This window comes from Rhinatrema bivittatum, chromosome 1 (genome assembly GCF_901001135.1).
Source record: "Rhinatrema bivittatum chromosome 1, aRhiBiv1.1, whole genome shotgun sequence".
NCBI classification, from domain to species: Eukaryota; Metazoa; Chordata; class Amphibia; order Gymnophiona; family Rhinatrematidae; genus Rhinatrema; species Rhinatrema bivittatum.
Window position 1 is genome coordinate 235,168,321 of NC_042615.1, and position 21,919 is coordinate 235,190,239.

The 21,919-nt window shown below is 42.7% G+C and overlaps 1 protein-coding gene across 6 annotated transcripts in view; it reads left to right on the forward strand.

The window, feature by feature from the left end:
- CTBP1 (C-terminal binding protein 1) overlaps positions 1–21,919 on the forward strand; it is a 943,073-nt gene that overhangs the window by 891,478 nt on the left and 29,676 nt on the right. For all 6 annotated transcript variants that reach the window (XM_029592698.1, XM_029592702.1, XM_029592712.1 and 3 more), the window contains one exon: positions 2,482–2,609. In XM_029592698.1, coding sequence (XP_029448558.1) covers positions 2,482–2,609 — 128 coding nt within the window. The remainder of the gene's footprint in view (positions 1–2,481; positions 2,610–21,919) is intronic.

The following is a 21,919-nucleotide window of genomic DNA, read 5'->3' on the forward strand; positions in this document are numbered from 1 at the left end:
TCCTTAGCTCTATTCTTAAAAGACCTGAGCATAATTATTGATCTCAGCACACACCAAGGGACGTGAGTTTGGATTTATGAAATCTTACCATTTGTCATTTCTCCAACAGCTCTGTGGGGGAGGTTTATCTATGAATTGTAGTATAGCCAGCTAACCATATGTTGCCTATCACATGAAGTCTTTTCATCTATTTATAATATACGTAACACACCCTATGTGATACTTCTATTTGGTGTCTAAAAGTTAGACGCTGAAAATGTAATGATTTATAGCAAATAGTCACTGAGAAGATGCTTTAGAGGTGACTTTTCAGAAGTTGTGCGTGTAAATGGCATGTGCGCAAGAATATGCTACTTTAGAAACCTCAGCATGCACGCGTAAATCAGGGTCTGTGAGTACATTTACAGGTGTAAAAAAAAATAAGAGAAGGCGTTCTAGGGAGAGACCAACCTTTACACAAGTAAGTTGCTTTTTTATAAGCATTACACGTGTAAATGCGGCACCTTCCTTATGTATTTTACTCCCACTCACTATCAGGAGTAAGTGATCATAAACATCTTAAAAGTAAAAAAAAAAAAAAAAAAAAGACTGGGTTGGGTTCTGTGTGAAATGGGACTGGGTGAACTGGTGGACTAATTAGTAAAACTGGTTATTTCGCTGCTGAGCGCATGTTAGAAAACCCCCAATTTACGTGCATAAAAGCTGACTCATGGGGGGTAAATGTGTCTAAATTACGCGTGATACAATCTATTCACATCCCTTTGAAATTGGAAATAAAGATAATCATATATATATCATTTGCACATACTTATCCAGATAAATTTGACTTATCCAGCAAAGTAGCACCTTTGCCACTACTTAGATGGGCAAGTTTGAACCTATCTGGCTTAAGTAGTGGCACTTATCTGGACAAGTTCCGATATTCGGCTAAGTAACAGCAAGGCACTACTTTGCCAGATAAGTCTGAAAAGCGCCATTTGTCTGACTAAGTAGCACTTGTCAGACTTACCCAGCTAAGTAAGGTAGCTGAAGAAGTCTGAGAAAAAGCGCTTTTAGATGGATGTGTCTTAAACTGCTACTTATCTGGCTAAGTCAGATAACTGGATAAGTCTACAAGCGCTACTTAGCCAGCTATCTGCCTTACCCAGATAAGTAGCAGTTTAAGACGTATCCAGCTAAGCAGCACATTTCAGACTTATCTGGCTAAGTAGCAGCTTTGCCACTACTTACTGAATGAGTGCCACTACTTATCTACATAAGTCTGCACTTGTGCATCTCGCAGTTTTTACATACACACGCATGCTTGCACGCACATTTATTCATATTTTATAACCTGAACATATTGTTTTTCTGCAGCCTATATACAAATCCCGTATCAGCTTTGTGCATACCCATATGCATGCATATATGGGCATGCGCAAGCACTTTTGAAAGTTATCCTCTTATTTAGCATTCTGTAAACTGAGCAATAGTCTACCACTGATGAAGTACCAAACTACAGATATGAAAGCTGCCTGTTTCACACAGAAGTATAGCACATCTGTTTATTCACACTGTATTGTAGAAATCTTGGAAGAGGTTTTTTGCTTCTATTTTCAGAGCAAAGTTAAATATTTCTATTTGAAGCAGCAGGATTTCCTTTATTTTAATTTTTTTTATTTAAAAAGGACTTATTGCCTGTGCCATCCAATGTTCAGGGTAGATTACAAATAATACAATCATAATAAAACAGAAAAATCAAAACATATAAAACACTTATAATCAGTACAAAGCCTGGATATTAAAGCAAGAGAAAAAATCAAATTGGAGGGAAGATGTAATAAGTGGAAAAGAAAGAATAGAGAAATCACATAGATCTTTAAATGCTTGAGTAAGTAAATAATGCTTTATGGCCTTTCTAAAATATATAGTGTTAGATAAGGATCTCAGGACGAATGAGAAAGAGTTCCATATTATTGGACCTGCAATAGAAAAAGCCCGTTCACGGGTCACTGCAAGCCTGGTGGTTCTGGGAGAAGGTATTTGGAGAAGGAATTGATTTTTTTGATCTAAGGTACATGGAAGTGTAGGGTGGCAAGTAACCATGGACTTTTAACATTGTGTATGAGACTATGTATTGTGGATAGTACTTTGTATAGTATTCTCCAATATATAGGTAACCAGTGCAAGGAAATAAAACTGGTGTAATGTGTTCATGTAAATTTTTGTTAGTTAATAAATGGGCAGCTGCGTTTTGTAAAAGTTCTGGGATTTGAATCTGGTCCACGGCTGGTGAAAAGATGCCTTATATTTCAAGCAGAAGTACATGATTGCTTTTTATGAGCAAAAATGTGGTTTAGTGTACAGGAACATAGTTTGTTCTCCACCAAACTATAGGTGGAGAAAATAAAATTCTGTCCTAGATAATTTTAAATCCCTTCTAAGTAAATGGAACACTTTTTTACATTTTATCATTTAATTTTGTTTTAATATTTCATGTAGTTTCAGTCAGGGTCCACTGAAGGATGCACCAAACCTGATCTGTACACCACATGCAGCCTGGTACAGTGAACAAGCCTCGATTGAGATGCGAGAGGAGGCGGCACGGGAGATCCGTAGGGCTATCACAGGTATTCCCTCCACCTACAGCTTCCTCTCTGCCATATTTTTATCACTTACCCATTGCTTACATTTAACTTTATCCATCATCTTTTTTCACTTGCTTCATCATCCTTTCTCTCCATCTCTCTTGGCTCTCCATCTCTTCTCTTGTGCTTTCTTCTGGGTTCTAACTTCTTTTGAAAAATGGTGACTCATTTATGGTTATATTATACTTTCTTTTGTAAATATCAACCAGATTTCAATGAAAATTCAGTTTGGCAAAAGTCAAGATAGATTGATTTGATTGAAAAAGGGGAGGGTCATGTGTTTGTTATATGCCTACTTTCAAAGAACTCAAAGCATAGATAAATCAATTTCCTGGCGAGTAGACAGATGGACTCAGGACCAATGGGTTTATTCTCCCCTGCCAGCAGATGGAGAACAGAGCAAGTTGGCATCACAGTGTATATATAGTCCTGCAGTGACTCCAGCCTGCCAGTATTCTCCGTCTCCAGCAGATGGTGGATGTGCATCTCTCTATGGGGATTGCTTCAAGTTTTTTGAAAGGAGAAATTTGAAATCTAAATTGAGAATTCCTGAAGTGATTTCTGTGATCCCTCAGAGGTGTGCCTTGGTCCAGTAGCTGGTTTTGCTGGCATGGATTTAACTCCTTGAGTGGCTGAAAGGCAGCGGGTGCAGGAAGCAGAGTACAGCAGTGACAGCATTTGCCCTCTCCCCGCACAGCCGGAGACTGTCTCTGTGCTCAGCCGGGTAAGACTGAGCTCTGGTAAGTTTAAAAAAAAAAAAGGGAAGAAGATATATACAGAGACTTAGCAGGAGGTTTTACTGTACAGGGTTTCCTTCTCCTTCACAGCCTCCGAGCTTGGCGCACCGTTCTGATGTTCTTCCCGCTCCGTGGGAAGTCTTGGAATGTGGGCAGCCTGGCGGGTTGAGCAGCCTCTGAAGGCTAGACCCCACTCCAAGGCCTTTTGCTGCATGCAGTGTGGTAGGCCGTAACGGCTTTTCGCACGCTTTCAGAGGATTCCCTCTATGGGCTTGTCAGTCTGGCTTATGCGTCTCGCTGTGTGTCCAGTTGTTTGCACAGTAAAGTCTTGAATTTTGAATGTCCACATTAAGCACCGCCTAGTGGCCGCATGCTTTCGTCAGCGCTCAAGTGACACTGTGTGCTTGAGTTTTTTGTGCACTCTCATTTTGGTTGCCTGGGTGAGCGCCTAGTGTGTGCACATAAGTCTTGGATGCATAAATTTTGAGTGCATAGTTGAGCACCGAGATGTGCATGCACAAGTATTGGATGCATAATTTTTGGGTGCCTAATTGAGCGCTTAAAAAAAAAGCAGCTAGACGCCCGCCTCTGGGTGCTGCTGAGCAAATTATCAGCCATGATAGCACCTGTGCCTCAAAAGCCTAACCGCCTTATCTTTGCACTTCTTGTTCTTTTCGGGCGTCTCCTTCCTGGAGTGCCTGCTACATTGTGCCAGCATTGCTTGGATGCTCAGAGTGCCTTGTCTTCTTCTGTTTTCTGGCTAAGTATGGTTCTTCCCAGCCGGATGTGGTCTGGTTAAAGACATCTCAGGTGGGGCGCCTGACCTTGGCCCTCTCCTAACTGTTCCTCAGCAGGGGAAGGTGGCTCAGCAAGTAGTCCTCAGATGCCTCTCGGTATGGATGCTTCTACCTTTTTTTCCAGCTCCGCAGTGCCTCTCAAGCGGCAGCGGGTCCTCTGGATGGAGCTCAGAGGATGGCGCCAATCCTGCTTCTCTGGAGGATGGGGAACATCCCCAGATTGGAGCTGTATAGCACTATGTGAGGGTTCTTTCATAGAGATGAATTGTCAGCCCTGTTTTTTCCTAGACCTTGAATATGCTTGGAGTTCCTGCGGCAGATTCCATTTCTGAGTCAAGGAGAAATCCTAGTTTGGTTTCCCTTACAATAAAGTGTCTTGTTTTTTTCCCCATGATGGAAGCCATTCTAAAATTGATTGAGCTTGAGGTTGGTGCCCCAGAGATTATTTCCAAATGGGGTCGGATTTTGGAAGGCTTTGTATCCTCTGGATTCAGTGGTGAGAGAGCGCGTCTGATTTCCGAAGGTAGATGCACTTGTGGGAGATTGCACCCACCGGCGAGAAGTTGTAGATGTGCATGCGATGCAAAGAGCTCCTGGCTCTCAGAGAAGTTTGTCGGCTGATGCGACAAGTTGACGGCCCAAGGGCATTGAAGTGCCGAAGAGTTCTGCTGGAACATCAATCATCTGGAAGCCCGGGCGATATGGCTGGCATGCTGCAGGATTCACGGTTCGCGTGTTGTTGGACAAGGCAACAATGGTGGCCTATGTCAATCACCAGGGAGAAACCTAAAGTCAGCCAGTGTCTCAGGAAATAGACCAGCTTATGGTATGGGCAGAAGGTCATCTGCAGATGATCTCTGCCTCTCACATTGCAGGATAAGACAAAATGGGAGCAGACTTTCTAAGCAGGGAGAGTCTGGACCCAGGAGAATGGGTGTTGTCAGCCAAGGCATTTCAGCTTATTGTGGATTGCTGGGGCCTTCTTTTCCTAGACCTGCTGGCGATTTCTTGTAATGCAAAGGTTCCTCTCATACAGGTCTGGCCGGAAGACAGATTGCTTTATGCCTTTCCTCCGTGGCCCCTGCTGGACAGGATAATTTGCAAGATCGAAGGCATCAGGGGACTACTTCTCCTGATGGCACTGGACTGGCCCAAGCATCCATGGTATGCGGATTTGCGAATACTCCTGGTAGAGACCCCCCTTCACCTTCCACCGCACATGGATCAATTTTAGCAGGGACCGGTTCTTCGTGATGATCTGACTCTGTTCTGTCTTATAGTTTGGCCCTTGAGAGGGCTCGCCTGTTGAAGCGTGGCTATTCTTCTGCGGTGATTGCCACCTTACTCCACGCTTGCAAGTTCTCCACTTCCTTGGCTTATGTGTGGGTTTGGAGTTTTTTTGAGGCCTGGTGTGAGGAGCGTGGTGTTCTTCCTCATTCAGTTAAGATCCCACTCATTCTGGACCTTTTGCAGGATGGGTTGAATAAAGGATTGGCCCTTAATTCCTTGAAGGTGCAGGTTGTGGCTCTTGCCTTTTTCAGGGGCCAGGTGCACGGTGGTTCATTATTGTCTCACCCTGATGTGATTCATTTTTTGAAGGGAGTGAAGCATCTTAGGCCTCCCTGGAGGTTACTAGTTCCCTTGTGTTGTCTTAACTTAGTGCTTGATTTTTTTGGCATGCCCTATGTTCCAACTGCGGTGTAGCCTTTCCGTGCGGTTGTTGAACTTGAAGACTCTGTTCCTGGTGGCTATATTTTCAGCGCATTGAATTTCTGAGCTGCAGGCCTTGTCTTGCTGGGAGCCATTCCTTCGGGTGATTCCATGGACATTACAGCTACATACTTCTTCCATCCTTCTTGCCCAAGGTAGTCTCAGCTTTCATTTGAATCAGTCCATCTCCTTGACATACCTGGATGAGATTGGGGAGGCGGAGGAGTATCGTCTCTTGCGCTCCTTGGATGTCAAGAGACTTGTCATGCAGAATTTGGGGGATTCTGAACCTTTTTGAAAGATGGATTGTCTGTTTATTTTCCATGGCTGGAGTAAGCAGGGTGCTCTCTATTTCGCAGGCTACCATAGCTCGCTGGATTAAGGAGGTATTCACTGCTGCATATTTTAGATGCTGAAAAGCTGTTGCCTACTCAGGTTAGGGCTTATTCCACTAGGGCTTAAACAGTGTCATGGGCAGAGGTTAGTTTGTTGTCTCCCGTCAATGTCTGCCGAGCGGTGACATGGTCCTCCTTTCACGCTTTTTCCAGGTTTTATCATCTGGATATGCAGGTCTGGAAGGACGCAGCCTTTGCACGTGCGGTGTTGACTGGACTGTGGGCAGTCTCCCACCCTGTTGGGGGTGTAGCTTCGGTACATCCCACTGGTCCTGAGTCCATCTGTCTACACACTAGGAAACAGAGAAATTACTTACCTGATAATTTCGTTTTCCTTAGTGTAGACAGATTGACTCAGCTTCCCGCCCAGGGCTGCCGCATGAGTGTGTCAGTAGTCCTCCTATGGGGATATGGAACCCAGGGGCTTACTGGTAAGTGTTAATCTAGTCCCTAGCTTGGGGAACCTAGAATCTAACATAAGAACATAAGAAATGCCATACTGGGTCAGACCAAAGGTCCATCAAGTCCAGTATCCTGTTTCCAAAAGTGGCCAATCCAAGTCACATACCTGGCAAGTATCCAAACATTAGACAGATCACAAGCTACTATTGCTTATTAATTATCATAATAGCAGTTTATGGATTTAGGAACTTATCCAAACCTTTTTTAAACCCAGTAATACTAACTGCTGAAGCCACATCCCTTCCAATGAATTCCAGAGTTTAATTATGCGCTGAGTGAAAAAGAATTTTCTGTGATCTGTTTTAAATGAACTACTTGCTAACTTCATGGCGTGCCCCCTGGTCCTTCTATTATCTGAGAGAGTAAATAACCGATTTACATTAACTTGTTCAAGTCCTTTCATGATTTTGTAGACTTGTATCATATCCCACTTCAGTCGTTTCTTCTCCAAACTGAACAGCCCTAACTTCTTTAGCCTTTCCTCATAAGGCAGCTGTTCCATGCCCCATATCATTTTGGTTGCTTTTCTCTGCACTTTCTCCAATGCAGCTATATCCTTTTTGAGATGTGGTGACCAGAATTGCACACAGTATTCAAGGTGCCATCTCACCATGGAGTAATACAGAGGCATTATGACATCCTCTGTTTTATTTTCCATTCCCTTCCTAATTATAATTCCTAACATTCTGTTTGCTTTGTTGATCACCACAGCACACTGGGCTGACTGTTTCAATGTATTATCCACTATGACACCTAGATCTCTTTCCTGGGTGGTAACTCCTAAGATAGAACCTAATATTGTGAAACTACAGCAAGGGTTATTTTTCCCTATATGCATCACTTTGCACTTGTCCATGTTAAACTTCATCTGCCATTTGAAAGCCCAATCTTCCAGTCTCACAAGGTCCTCCTGCAATTCATCACAATCCGCTTGAGATTTAATACTCTGCATAATTTTGTGTCATCCACAAATTTCATCACCTCACTCGTTGTACCCCTTTTTAAATATATTGAAAAGCACCGGTCCAGGTACAGATCCCTGAGTCACTCCACTGTTTTTACCTTTACTGTCGAAACTGACCATTTAATCCTACTCTCTGTTTCCTGTCTTTTAACCAACTTGCAAGCCACAAAAGGACATCACCTCCTATCCCATGAATGTTTAGTTTTCTTAGAAGCCTCTCATGTGGGACTTTGTCGAATACTTCTGGAAATCCAAATATACCACATCTACCAGTTCACCTTTGTCCACGTGTTTATTCACCCTTCAAAATGTTGTAGGAGATTTGTGGGGCAAGACTCCCCTTGGGTAAATCCATGTTGGCTGTGTCCCATCAAACCATGATTATCTACATAGTAATGATGGCAGAAAAAGACCAAAATGGTCCATCTAATCTGCCTAGCAAGCTTCCCAGGAAGTAACTGCCACTCCGTGCAGGTTACCCCCATGTTTCTCTTAAGTGTAGTAACTGCAGTTTCGTGCCGGTTTAGCTTTTTTATTTATTTCCATCTTCTAGTCTTTTAGGGATCCACAGTTTTTATCCCATGCCCCTTTGAAATCCTTCACAGTTTTAGTCTTCAACGCTTCTTCCAGAAGGGCATTCCAGGAATCCACCACACTCTCAGTGAAGAAATATTTCCTGACATTGGTTCTAAGTCTTCCTCCCTGGAGTTTCAAATCGTGACCCCTAGTTCTACTAAATTGTTTCCAATGGAAAAGGTTTGTTGATGACCATGGATCATTAAAACCTTTCAAGTATCTGAAGGTCTGTATCATATCACCGCTGCTCCTCCTCTCCTCCAGGGTGTACATATTCAGGTTCTTCAACCTCTCTTCATAAGTCATTTGATGGAGACCACCCACCATTTTGGTCGCCCTTCTTTGAACCGCCTCCATCCTGTCTCTGTCTCCTTTAAGATATGGTCTCCAGAACTGAACACAGAACTCCAGGTGAGGCCTCACCAAGGACCTGTACAAGGAGATTATCACTTCCCTTTTCTTAATAGATATTCCTCTCTCTTCTGGCTTTGGCTATAGCCGTGTCACACTGCTTCGTCGACTTCAGGTCGTTAGACACTATCACCCCAAGGTCTCTCTCCTGCTCCGTGCACATCAGCCCTTCACCCCCCAACGCATATAGTTCTTTTGGATTACCACACTCCAGATGCATGACTCTGCATTTCATGGCATTGAATCCCAGCTGCCATATGTTCGATCACTCTTTCAGCTTCCTTAAAAATGTTTTGTGATTTTAATTTTTATAACAGTTTCCACGATTTTTCCAGGCACTGAAGTCAGGCTCACCAATCTATAGTTTCTCAGATCACCCCTGGATCCCTTTTTAAATATAGGGGTTTCATTGGCCATCTTCATATCTTCAGGTACATCGAATGATTTTAATGATAGGTTACAAATTTTTACTAATAATTCTGAAATTTCATTTTTTAGTTCTTTCAGAACCCTGGGGTGTACACTATCCGGTCCAGATGATTTACTACTCTTCAGTGTTCCTTGTTGGTTGAGTACAGTTATGGTTGCCTGTTTTTAATTATGTTTTAGTCAAGTTTTTTTGGTTTTTTTTTTTTGCTAGTCTGTCCACAGTTGCTTTTGAAAAGATTACTGGCAGGCTGGGGTCACTGCAGGACTATATATACTGTGACATCAGCTTGCTTAGTCTCCATCTGCTGGCAGGGGAGCATAAACCCACTGGTCCTGAATCCATTTGTCTACACTAAGGAAAATGAAATTATCAGATAAGTAATTTCTCCATTACACACCGCCTGACAATACATAATACATCGCTCTTTCAAACCAAAGGAAGAAGGGGTGAGAATGTGTTAGAGTAGAATGTGATTGGCATAATTCCAAGCCACTTCTCTCATGTTATTTCAGTAACAGGATCACAGTCTCTTTATTTTTTTTGTTCATTTTTAGGCATTCTTTACAGTACTGTAAGAATACCTTATATTCCTGATGATGGTGTTCATCTGCATTCTAATTCACTTGTACATGTGCAGATGGTTTACAAGCAAAACATTTATGGCAAAGAAGGTTATGTGTATAACAGGAAAGTTATGTGTGTAACCCATCCATGCCTGTACAAGTGAAAAAGGACTCTGATGAAAGCAGCAGGAGAAACAGTGGCAGGATCAGTATAGCTGGTGGAGATTCCAAGCCCCCGCCAGTCAAAGCAGAAAGAGAGAGCCGTGGGCTGGAAAAGCATGGCTGACAGGGACAGGGCTGAATAGGGATGAGGATAGGGTTGGAGAGAAGAGGATGAAAATTGTGACTAGATGGGTGGGGAAAATACTGCACTAGGGAGAGTGGATGTAGGTAAAGGACTGCACTGGGATGAATGAATGGAGAGAGATGGAGAGTGGAAAAGGATATTGAGAGGGATATGTAGGGTTGGGATGAGGGTGGGTGTGTACTCTGAAGGGAAAAAATGCAATTAACAAATATGACTGCTGACCCATTCCCCTAAAAAAAAAAAATAGTGGGGGGAGTGGAAGTAGGAGTACATGGTCAGTGCATTTCATCTGGTGAGTAAGCACTGTAAATAAAGATCGCCTTTAGAAATTTTGTGTAGTCTTCGATTACTTCTTTTCAGTCTCTATAAAATTTGCATCCTCTGTGTCTTGCTCACTCTGTCACACTCAAAAATAAATGGGTTGGTTGCCTTTTCGGGTCATTTGATGCTTGATTCCTGTTCCTTAGGCTCTCCCTTCTGTATGCTACCCAAAATTGTCCCTTAGGAGATGCAATTAAGGGTCTTATTTACTAAAGATTTGTCCCATATTGATAGAATGGACAATACATTTTAGTAAATCAGATCTTGAAGGAAAAATACAATTAAAATCAGTTTTGCCTTTTGCACATTTCCTCCAGGAGTGAATATGAACACACTTTGCATCGCAGCCCTGCCTTTCTGCAGGTAAAAGTCTGCATGTTGTGTGACAGCACATGGACTTTTACCCACTGTGAAAATTATACACATTCTGTAACAGCAAGTATACTTTTTCCCACTGGGAAAAGTATGCACATATCCATAATGATCCTGAGAGAAGGTGCAGGGCAGGGGAAGCTTGAGCCCAGCAGTTTAGGCTCGTAATGCCCAAAGCAGTGACAAATATATAGTATATATAAAATACTTAAATTGGTCAAAAACATACCAAAATAAATGAAATATTATTGATATAAAAGCACAAATATCACCAAATAAATAAAGGTATTAACTCACAACCACTTGGAGTAAAGTGGCAGGACAGAAGCTAATCTTTCTTTTACTTATGTATTTGTGTATCATTCATTTTTTGATACATAATCAGACAAACAAATCCATTTTCTTTAAACTAATGGGACAGTGCAAACATTTTTTGCCCCTATGCCCACTGAAGGTTTGATTTTGTGGATCAAGCCTTTAAGCCTGTTCATCTTCTTCCAATGCATGCAGAGCCGTTGAGGCATTAACCAATGACAATGCTTTCATAACATTTTATAAATGCAGTCCCATGCTTGTTCCAGAGCAGTGATTCTCCACCGGTGTGTCGCAACACAATAGTATATCCCCAAGAACCGGCACGTGTATCGCACACTCCTGCTGGCCTGGCTGCTCTACTTTCCCTCTCCTTTCACCCCAGCAAGAGAGGCAGACATCTTTCTATTGCTGCCATTGCCGCCCAAGCTGTCAGCACACTCAAGCCCAGACAGGAACAGCACCAGTGTCAGTAGCAGCTGGCAACTGCATCATGGCCTTTTCTTCTTCCCGCCCCACAGCCTGGAAGAAGTGTGATATGTAGTGGGGCCATGGGAAGAAGAAAGGGCCATGCTGCATTCAAAAGTAACAGCAGAGTCAGCCCAAGGAGCAGCATGGGCCCAGAGAAAAACAGAACATCAAGTGCCAACCCACAACGGGAGAAAGCAGCTTTAGACACCATGGCCAATAGGATTCTTTTTTGGACCACGTGGCTGGAGGAAGAGATTGCTGCAGCTCTTATTTGTGATCTGGGGGGTGGGGGGGACGTAAAATTGAGAGTGAGCCAGCATGTGTGTAAGTGAGAGAGTGAGAGAATGTATATGACTGAGAGCTTGTGTGTAAATGAGTGAGAGAGATCATGTGTGTGTGAGAGATAGAGCATGTGTGTAAGTGAGAGAGAACACATGTATGTGATTGAGAGACTGGCCAGGGAAGTGTGTGTGTGTGAGAATGAGAGACTGGTCAGTGTGGTGACTGTGAGAGAGAGACTGGTCAGGGAAGTGACTGTGAGAGAGAATAGTCAGGGAAGTGACGGTGAGAGACACTGGTCAGGGAAGTTACTGTGAGAGACACAGGTTAGGGAAGTGACTGGTGTGAGAGTGACTTGTCAGGGAGGTGACTGGTGTGTGAATGTGTGTACAAGAGTAAGAGACTGATCAGGAAGATGACTGGTATGTGAGAGAAAGAAACTGGTCATGGGGGTGTGACTTATCACAAACATGGGGGTGTTTGTGTTAGTGTAAGAGACAGAGAGACTGGTCTTGGGCCCTAAGGAAGAGGACTGTGAGGACAGAGCTTCAGCAGCCACTACTGCTTCTGGTGTGTGCTACTGGCCTGCAAGCAAAAGGAGTAGGAGAGTTGCTGGAGAGGGTAAGTTAAGGTGGTTTTTTTAAGTTTATTTTTCTTGATTGACTGCCATTTTAATTATTGGGTATTATGTGATGTCTGCTGTTTGAAATTTTTTATTGGTGTTTGGAGAATTTTTATTATGAGTTTTTAATTATTGGATGTTTACTCTATCAGTTGTTTTGAAACATTTATTCTCTTTATATAGTATAGTTTATTAATTATATTTCTTGAGGAATGTATAAATAGAAATGTGCAGAGAAAAACTGAACCCGTAACAGCAAGAAGCCAAACTCTGTAAGCAGTGTAACAGTGGAAAAAGAAAAACATTAGCTTTATGGTCTCTCTATTCTGTATTTGGTCAGGGCTTGTCTGTGCTCTGCATGTGTGACCCAGGTAAAGGGTATTTTGCAAGCTTGTCATTCCTGTGTAGGGATCTATAGCAGCTGGGCTTGTTCTGTTTTCCTAATAGGAGGTATATTGGTGTTTAGGGCCTAGTTTAATATTTGTAATGTTACTGGTTGAGTGTGTTCCATAATGCAGGTGTAACTTTGTGTGGATTAGTTTGTGTGCATTATTGCAGATCCTGGGAGTGTTTTAGGTGCTTTATTTCTGTTTCTATTTCTCTTGGTTTGCACTGTATGCAGAGTGGCTTTTTTGGGTTTCTATTCCATTTTCTGTCTCCATATTTGTAATATGTGGTCTTTCTGTATTTGTTGAAGGTTGGTTCTGTGTGGGTAACCAAGGTGAGGTATTTTACTAGCATATAGGCATTTGTATCAGTCTAATTTGTTGTGTTTTCTCATAGGATATGCATTGGTAGTTAACTGCTGTCTATTTGTAAGTAGGGCTATTATGCCTGGTAGTAGAGGGAGTTTGTGTTGCTGTTACTGAGAATACAACAGAATATCTTTTTTCTATGGCAAGTTGTACAGGGAATTCCTAATTCTGCTCTGCACCCATTGTTGGGGGGAGGGGGTGGGGAAATCCTGTGGATGTAATGTGTGTGTTTTTATTTAGCCCCGTGACAGTCATGGGTTCAGTATGTCACGCATGTGAAAACCATCTGTCAGATGTGTCCCAACAGGAAAAAAAGTTGAGAATCACTGGTCCAGAAGATGGCTACTAAAATAGACAGTGGTCTTTGCTCTAAAGCATATGGGGACACACTTAAAGATCTAAATATATATACCCTAGAGGAAAGGCGGGATAAGGAAGGTATGATGGAGACATATAAATACTTGCAAGGTTTCCATGCACAGGAGGTAAGCCTCTTTCAAAAGAAAAAAGGCTCTAGAACAAAGGGTCATACATTGAGGATGAAAGGGGGTGTAGACTCAGGAGTAATCTAAGGAAATATTTCTTTATAGAGAGGGCGGTGGATGCATGGAACAGCCTCCCAGTGGAGGCGATGGTGACAAGGACAATATCTGAATTAAAAAAAACATGGGATAAACAATATGGGAGTGGTACGGATTGGTGTGGATGGGCAGTTTGTATAGGCCATATGGTCTTTTTCTGCCATCTCTTTTCTGTGTTTTCCCTCTGCTCTGAGGAAGAGGATATACACATGCCATAAAAGTTAGAATCTGACCCATAAGCACTTGAGCTCTTTGTCCTATCTAACGTGCTGTTTCAACGTGTTCTCATATTTAGTTTTATTGAAACTAAAGGTTTAATTTTACCCACCCAGCTCATAAGAGCACTTTACAATATAAAAATAGATAACAGATATATACTAGAAGTGTCATTGCTGTGATACTTTTGTATTGCCATAAAGCAAGAAATATGATTTAATAAAGAAGTAGTAATAAGTGCAATACTGTATTAAATAAAGTAAAATTACACATTTGATGAAACTGCTTTACGAAGCTTTGGCCTAAGCCTACATCAGTAGTATGAAGATATATGATATTAGAGTTGTAGGATCCATCAGGAGCACAAGAAACCCACTCTTAAGACTATTAGATTGCATCGATGCATTTGAGTGTTTTAAATATGGGACATGAGTTAAGCACACATCATGGAGCGTGGGACTGTATTTATAAAATGTTATGAAAACATTGTCATCGGTTAATGCCTCAACAGCTCTGCAGAAAGACGTATTTTTATAGATGAGCAAATACAGACTAGCAAAGGGGTGGGCAATTCTGGTCCTCGAGTGCTGCAAGCTAGTTAGGTTTTCAGGATATCCAAAATGAATATGCATGAGATACATTTGCATGCAATGGAGGCCGTGAATGCAAATATATCTCATGAATATTCAGTATGGTATCTTGAAAACATGACTAACTTGCGGTACTTGAGACCAAGGTTGACTACCCCTGACCTAGCATATTGCTTCCGTTCTCCCATCTGTTTTCTGTTATACATTGTGACACGTATCTTGTTTCCTCAAATGTTAGCCATGTATCTCTTCATTTAACTTTATGTAGTGTAAGTATTAGTCATTCAAATAATTATTTTGTCTGAAAAGTAGTGACCTTTTTGTTATATAAAGTCATGAAGAGGGCAGATTTCATGCAATTTATATGGGTAAAAAGTGGGAGGAAGAAAGTTCCAAAGTGTTGGTCAGGCACCGCAGACATTCCTGCCCAAGTCTCAGCCAACCAACTTGCTTGAAAGACAGAAGTGTCAGGCAAGATTTTCTTGAGAGCTGCAATGATCATTTTGGAGTGATGGGTTTAAGCCAACCAGAACCCTCACCCTATCCCCGCCCGCCCCCCTCCCCCCCCCCCGAACTTAAAAAATCAACATTACTATCTTAAATCTAATATGCCATCTCAGAGTGAACCAGCATAAGTTCTTCAATATAGATGTGATCTAATAATGCAAACAGTAGCAAGAATTAAGATAGCTGCATTTTGGATAAGCTGCAGAATGTGAAGCAAGGAGTCAGGAAGGCCAAGATAGAGAATTACAGTAATTGATAAGAGTCAAGACCATTACCCCTAACTCAGGGCTTCCCAAACCTGTCCTGGGGGACCCCACAGCCAGTCAGGTTTTCAGGCTATCCACAATGAATATACATGAGATCAATTTGCATATACTGAGTCTCCATGGTATGTAAATATATCTCATGAGTATTCATTGTGGATAGCCTGAAAACCCGACTGACTGTGGAGTCCCCAGGACAGGTTTGGGAAGCCCTGCCCTAAATGCTTTAAAATCATTAGAAATAAGCAATGGCTTCAACTTGTGAACCATCTTCAACTTTAAAAAGTGGGGTTTAATAGACAATTTAGAATTGACTATACAGTCAAGATTTTGCACCTCAGTCTGTACAGGAAGAGAAGTGGCATGCAGTTGTAAGTGACTAGGTACCATCGAATTAGAAGGATGACTGACTATTAAAGGCTTAGATTTCTTTAAATTCAGGAGTTGCCTCATGTCACATATGGGTGGAGTTACAAGAACTGGGCGGTGCTGCTCCTCCAGATCCTTGGGGCAGCTCAGAGAGAGAGGGAGGAAGCAGAGGCTAGACTTGTGATCACAATATGCAGGTCGGCCTGCTCACCAGCCTCTTCTTTCAGTTTTGTTTTTTTAGCACGAGTCTTCTGCAGTCGCCCTCCAGTTTCTCCTGCGGTGGTTTTCATTCATGAGGAAGTGGGGAGCCCAGTGCAGGCAGCCAATTGAGTACCTGATTGAAGAAAAAGAGGAGTATGTAAAATATGAACTCATGCACCCCACCGCTGACCATACTTCCAAGCCTGAGTGGAGCCAGAGCTCCGGGCTGGGCAGCTCTCACTAATGCAGGAGTCTAGGTAGCGCCAGAGCTTCATGTAATTAAAAGCACTGGCACTTGAGTCGGGACCATGTAGTCTGAGGCAGGAACAGCAAAGATTTTAAAACTCCCCCATATTCCCTTTTCCTCATTGTAGACAGACAGTTGGGATATATAAACTGAATCTGTCCACCTGCACTTGAGTGTTCCTGGAGCATGAGTCATACAGTAGGGTAGTAGTATCCATGGCAGGCTGCATTTCAGCTGAGAGAGGAAATGCTAGACAGTGGTCATCTCGTTGAGTCAGCAGTCTGCCCCGCCCTGTGAGTTGATGGTGCTCTCTATTGTCTTCCCCAACTTGTGTCGGTGCCTGGTCAGGAAGCAGTGACCACTGTGATTGGTGTGTGCTCTTCCTGCGGGTGCAGTTCACACAATTGTCTGGAGTTAAGGGGTTCTGCAATGATGCCGGCCAGCAGCCATCTTGGATTATCTCTGACTGATATCTTGTATTTGGCTATCATTCAAGCCTGCATAGTGAGTCTATTAGGTGGCCATTTTACGATCAGCTTAGAAATTGGCCTATTTTGTTCTAGCTATGGCGGCAGCTTATTTGGAGAACAGGGGTTGTGAACTGCCTAGAGGTGGTGCAGTGAGTCGGCCCATATGGCCGCACTGAGGGCCCAATCTTTATGGGATTTCTGGAGTATGCCTTGGCTGCTAGGGATAGGTGCAAGAACATGCTGGGGAGGATCATTTTTCTCAGCATTCCCATCCTGGCAGGCATGGTCTGTGTGCTGTGTGTTGGACTGAGGTAGGTCTGGTATTTACCATCAATGTGCCCCCACTCCCTTTCTCCATGGCTGCAGTCCTCCTGACTTGGCAGTGGTGCTGGAACCCTTCCCCCCCCCCCCCCCAAAGGTGGGCAGTGCAAAGGCTGCTGTTGCTTCCATCAGCACATTGCAGGCTGCAGGTGGCAGTGTTGCTACTCCCTCTTCCCCCCCATAGAGCTGGACATTACAGATACAGTGGTGGCTGGGGGTATCTCCCTGAAGTTTGTACCAGAGGGTGGCTGTGGCTTGATGGGAGCATCATTTTAACTGAGAGTCACTGATGAGTAGACCAGTGGCCATCTTTAGGTGTGGCAAGTAGAAAAAAAAATAGCCATTTTGAGAATGATCTTTGGATATGGCATGGAAGTGGCCATTCTTGTGAAGGGACCTGTGAGAATGGCATGGCATCGGCCATATTTTAAGAAGGTGTGTGCTTTTAAATAGCAATTTTCATACATAATGAGGCCCCTTCAGCTACATGAGAGCAGCCATCTGCACTTTGTCCCATTTTGGAAAAGGGTAGAAATATTACAGTTATTTTGAGAAGTGAAAATTATTTTTTTGCCAGCAGAGGAGCATTCATTGCTGCGTTTTATTTAACAGTAGAGTCTTATCTGCATTTATTGAGCATGAAAGATTACTAAATTAAAAAAAAAAGTTACTTGGACAAGTGAAGGGCATCTTACCATGTTTAGTTTCACATTATATTCTTAATTAACAAGCATTGCCATTGCAATGAAGGCGCTCTGTCCATCCAGCCTCATCAGTCATGCAAGCCATAATACCAGCAGGAGAAGGAAAAGGCCGATGCAGTAAGTGAGACAGATGAAAGACAGAGTGACCCTCACATAAATCCATGAGGAATTTAGTATAAAAGACAAGCGAAATTTAAATAATTAAAAAAAAAACCAACCCTTGGAGCAGATATTAAAAAAAAAAGGTGAGCTCTGAAATCTAGGTCTCTAAAATTAGGTACCTGTCTTCAGGCGAACTTAGGTTCCTTAGTTTTCAGCTGAAAATTCACATAAATATAGAAGCCAAAAATGTATGGCCCTAAATATAGGCCTGCTATTTATTTGCCTCGATTTAGAAACTTAACTGGGTGATGCATCAAGCTGCGATAATGCTCTAATGCACGTTAAACAACGTATATCATGCGATATATTCGATATTAATACATGGCCCTACCCAGGTTGCCTCCCTTACCTGCCTTACATATGATCTGCATGCATGAATAATGCAAATGCATTCAAAGAAGGTCATTAATAGGCAATCTGATGTTAATGCTTTATCACAGCTGACCGAGAAAGTAGTCAGCTACGATAAAATAACACTTCCTGGGAAAGCATTAAATATGATGTGGGAGACCTGTGACCCTAATGCAGGTTCTGAGGCTCCCAAATTACATTTAAAGGGCCCGGTAGAGAAAAAAAAAAAGCACCTTCACTTAAAAAAAAAAAAGTCCTGGCTCAGTCCATGGCAGCGACTCAAGGCAGCACCAACTCCTCAAAGTAAAAAAAAAAAAACAACTTACATTTTCACATGTAGTGATGGCCTCCTCTCCAAAGTTTCAAATAAATCATTGGGGTTTCAGGAGTACCCCCCACCCCAGAAGACACACAAATGTGTTGGGGTATAGTGTCCCCCAGCAACCCCCCCCCCCTTTCTCCTCCTCCCCCAAAGATATGAACTAAATAAATTGGGTTGAGCGACCTCCCAAACCCCCCCTCGCACATCATGAACCTTAGAAATATAAAGCAGGTCCTGTGATGGGGCTGGGGCATCCACTAGCACCCGGCCCAGTCGATGCACATGGCTATAATCTTTAAATCCACTGTCATTTTTCATTTAGCAAGTCATTTATTAAATCCGGTTATCTATTCTCTGCAGTGGCTTGCATACAATACTGATGCACCTGTCTTGCCTTTTAAAACAGCTCATGCAAGTTAGGGTCTCTGTGTATAGTGATATCTTTAAATCCACTGTCATCTATTTAGGTCAGCAAGTTATTGATTGCTTTTGGACATCTGTTCCCTAGATGCCTGTGCCATAGGTGTTTGCAGTTATGCTATGAGTAGAGTATCTGCTTTAGCTCCCTCAACCTTAAAAATGATGCTATATAGGTTTTCCACTGCAATCCCTAGTACCTATGGGGTAGATTTTAAATACTTGCGCGATCGCGTACTTTTGTTCGCTCACCAGGCGCAAACAAAAGTACGCTGGATTTTATAAGATACGCGCGTATCTTATAAAATCCGGGGTCGGCACGCGCAAGGGGGTACACATTTGTGCAACCTGCGCGCGCCGAGCCCAGCGTGAGCTGCCTGTTCCCTCCGAGGCCGCTCCGATTTCGGAGCGGCCTAGGAGGGAACTTTCCTTCACCCTCCCCCCACCTTCCCCTCCCTTCCCCTACCTAACCCACCCCCCCCTACCTTTGCGCGCGTCGGCCGGCAGCCCCGCTCCGTCCTGGGGGCTGGTCCGGAGGCCTCGACCACGCCCCCGGGCCGGCGCCACACCCCCAGACCTGCTCCCAAAACGCCGCGTCGTTTCGGGAACGCCCCCTCCCGCCCCTTTTCGAAAGCCCCGGGACTTACGCGCACCGGCGGCCTATGCAAAATAGGCGCGCCAGCGCGCGAGCCTTTTAAAATCCGCCCCTTTATGCTTACCTACTGCTTAATCATGCGTATATTCTGGCAGTAAGACAGTGAAGCCCTTCCTTCTCAGACATATACCGTATTTTTGGCTCCATAAGACACACTTTTTTTTCCCCAAAAGTGGGGGGGAAATGTCTGTGTGTCTTATGGAGTGAATATAAAAAAAAAAAAAAACTACAAGCCCCCACCCTCCTGACCCCCTCAAGCCCTGCCAAAAGTCCCTGCCAAATGTCCGGGAGCGATCTCCTGCACTTGGGCCATTGGCTACCAGTAATCAAAATGGCGCCGACGGCCCTTTGCCCTTTCTATGTCACAGGGGCCGACCAATGGCACCAGTAGCCCCTATGACATAGTAAAGGCAAAGGGCCATTGGCGCCATTTTGATTACTGGCAGCTGACGGCCCAAGTGCAGGAGAGCCCACCAGGGACTTTTGGCAAGTCTTGGGGGGGGGGGATCAGGAGGGTGGGGGGTTGTAGTTAATTAAATTTAAAGGGTTGGGATGGGGGGGGGTTTCCCACAGAAAGAGAACAATAAAAGTTTTCTGATCTGGGGAGTGGACCGAAATGGCCCTCCCCAGATCCGAAAACGAAATGGGGACAAAAAAAGTTATGCATTCCCCTAATTTGCTCCATAAGACGCACAGACGCCCGGGAACAGAGCTGGTTTAGCACACCTTTTTTTTTTTTTTTTATTATTTTCCCCCTCTGAATCCTAGGTACGTCTTATGGAGCGAAAAATACGGTACCTCTTTCTGCAGTAATGGCATAGCTTGAGTTGTGACCAAGCTGACTTGTAATTGATTTCTTTTTTTCCTTCATCATCCAATTTGAGAGACAAAATTCAGGTTTGAGTATCTGTGTTACACAGTCCAATGTTCATAATTTGGTCTAGTCTGTAGTGCATGTATGATAGGCATCATAGGAATTGGGCAGACAGCACAGTAATATTGCAGATACATGACCATCTTTCAGGTCTTGCCCTATGCGTTTTCTATCTCTTTGTAATTTCTAACACAGCAATAATGTGTTCCCGCATTTAACTGTTACTTTCATAGCATTACATTCTAATTTAGGAGATGGAACAATCTCTTCAAACTTTTTGTTTTCATCCCATAGTAGCATACCATCTCTTTGGTCTTCCCCTTGCACTTGTTTCTGTCATCCATTGTGATATGTAGAAGTTAGAAATGATCCTCTGTAGGTCCTGATGATAGGCCAGCCAGGCAGAAGTGGTAATTTGAACCCCTTGCGAATTGTTGGTTTATTTTTTGTGGGGTTGTTTGTTTTTTTTACTGACAGTAGGCAGGCTTACAGGCCTGCTACATACATGAGTATTCTGTGCCTGCACACATCTGTACTTGCATACGTTAGTCATTTTTCTTCCTATCACAGGAATGCATCGACATTTTCCATCCTGAATGGTCCACTTTATCTTTACATTTTCAGCCTGCCTCATGACTTCTCCCAAGAGTTAAAATTGTAGTTTTAAAGCAATTCTTTAGCTATTGGTTGCCTCTTACTTTGTAGCTAATGTCTGTCTGCTGTCAGAGTTAAAGACTTGGCTGCATCTCAAGTTTATGAAATTTTGTTTTAGCTCTCTCTCAACACAATGAACCCTGGTCATGTATGTAGACTGGCCTGGGTGTGTGTTCATCTGGGCAGGTAACTCTACGCAGGGTATTTGTAACCCCTTATTATGCCATGCTATTTTTTTTCACATAGTTTATTTAATTAGTTAATTTTTTAATATTATTTTGTATACCAATATTCTGCATAACAATCATACAGTTTACAGCATCAATATAAATAACAAATAAAACATTGAATTAAAAAAAAATTAAAATAAAACAATTAAAACATAAAATACAAATGAAATTAAAACAAGACATATCTACCATAAAAATTCATAAAAGAGAGCAATTAACATATAAAAACCTTGCTTTCTCTTAGCATGACTGCTCTAATAAAAAAACATAACATTGTTTAAAATACTTTATGATGCTTCCTCTCCAAATGCTCTTCTAAATAACCAGGTTTTTAATGCTTTTTTAAAAGTTTGGTAAATTGAATGTAGTCTTAACTCAATCGGAATGGAATTCCAAAGTTTCGGTCTGGCCAAGGATAGTGCTCTTTCCCTGACTTTAATCAAATGTGCAGACCTGAGTGAAGGAATACTTTTAAAAAACCTTGGTTTGCAGATCGTAGATTTCGCTGCGGAGTATAAATCCGCAGGGCTACATTTAGCCATTCTATTTTTTCATTATTTAGTGTTTTATGTATTAGACAGAGAAATTTGTATTCAATTCTAAATTTTATCGGCAACCAATTCTATTCCATCAAGGTGTGTATAATATGATCACATTTTTTAACATTGGTTAGC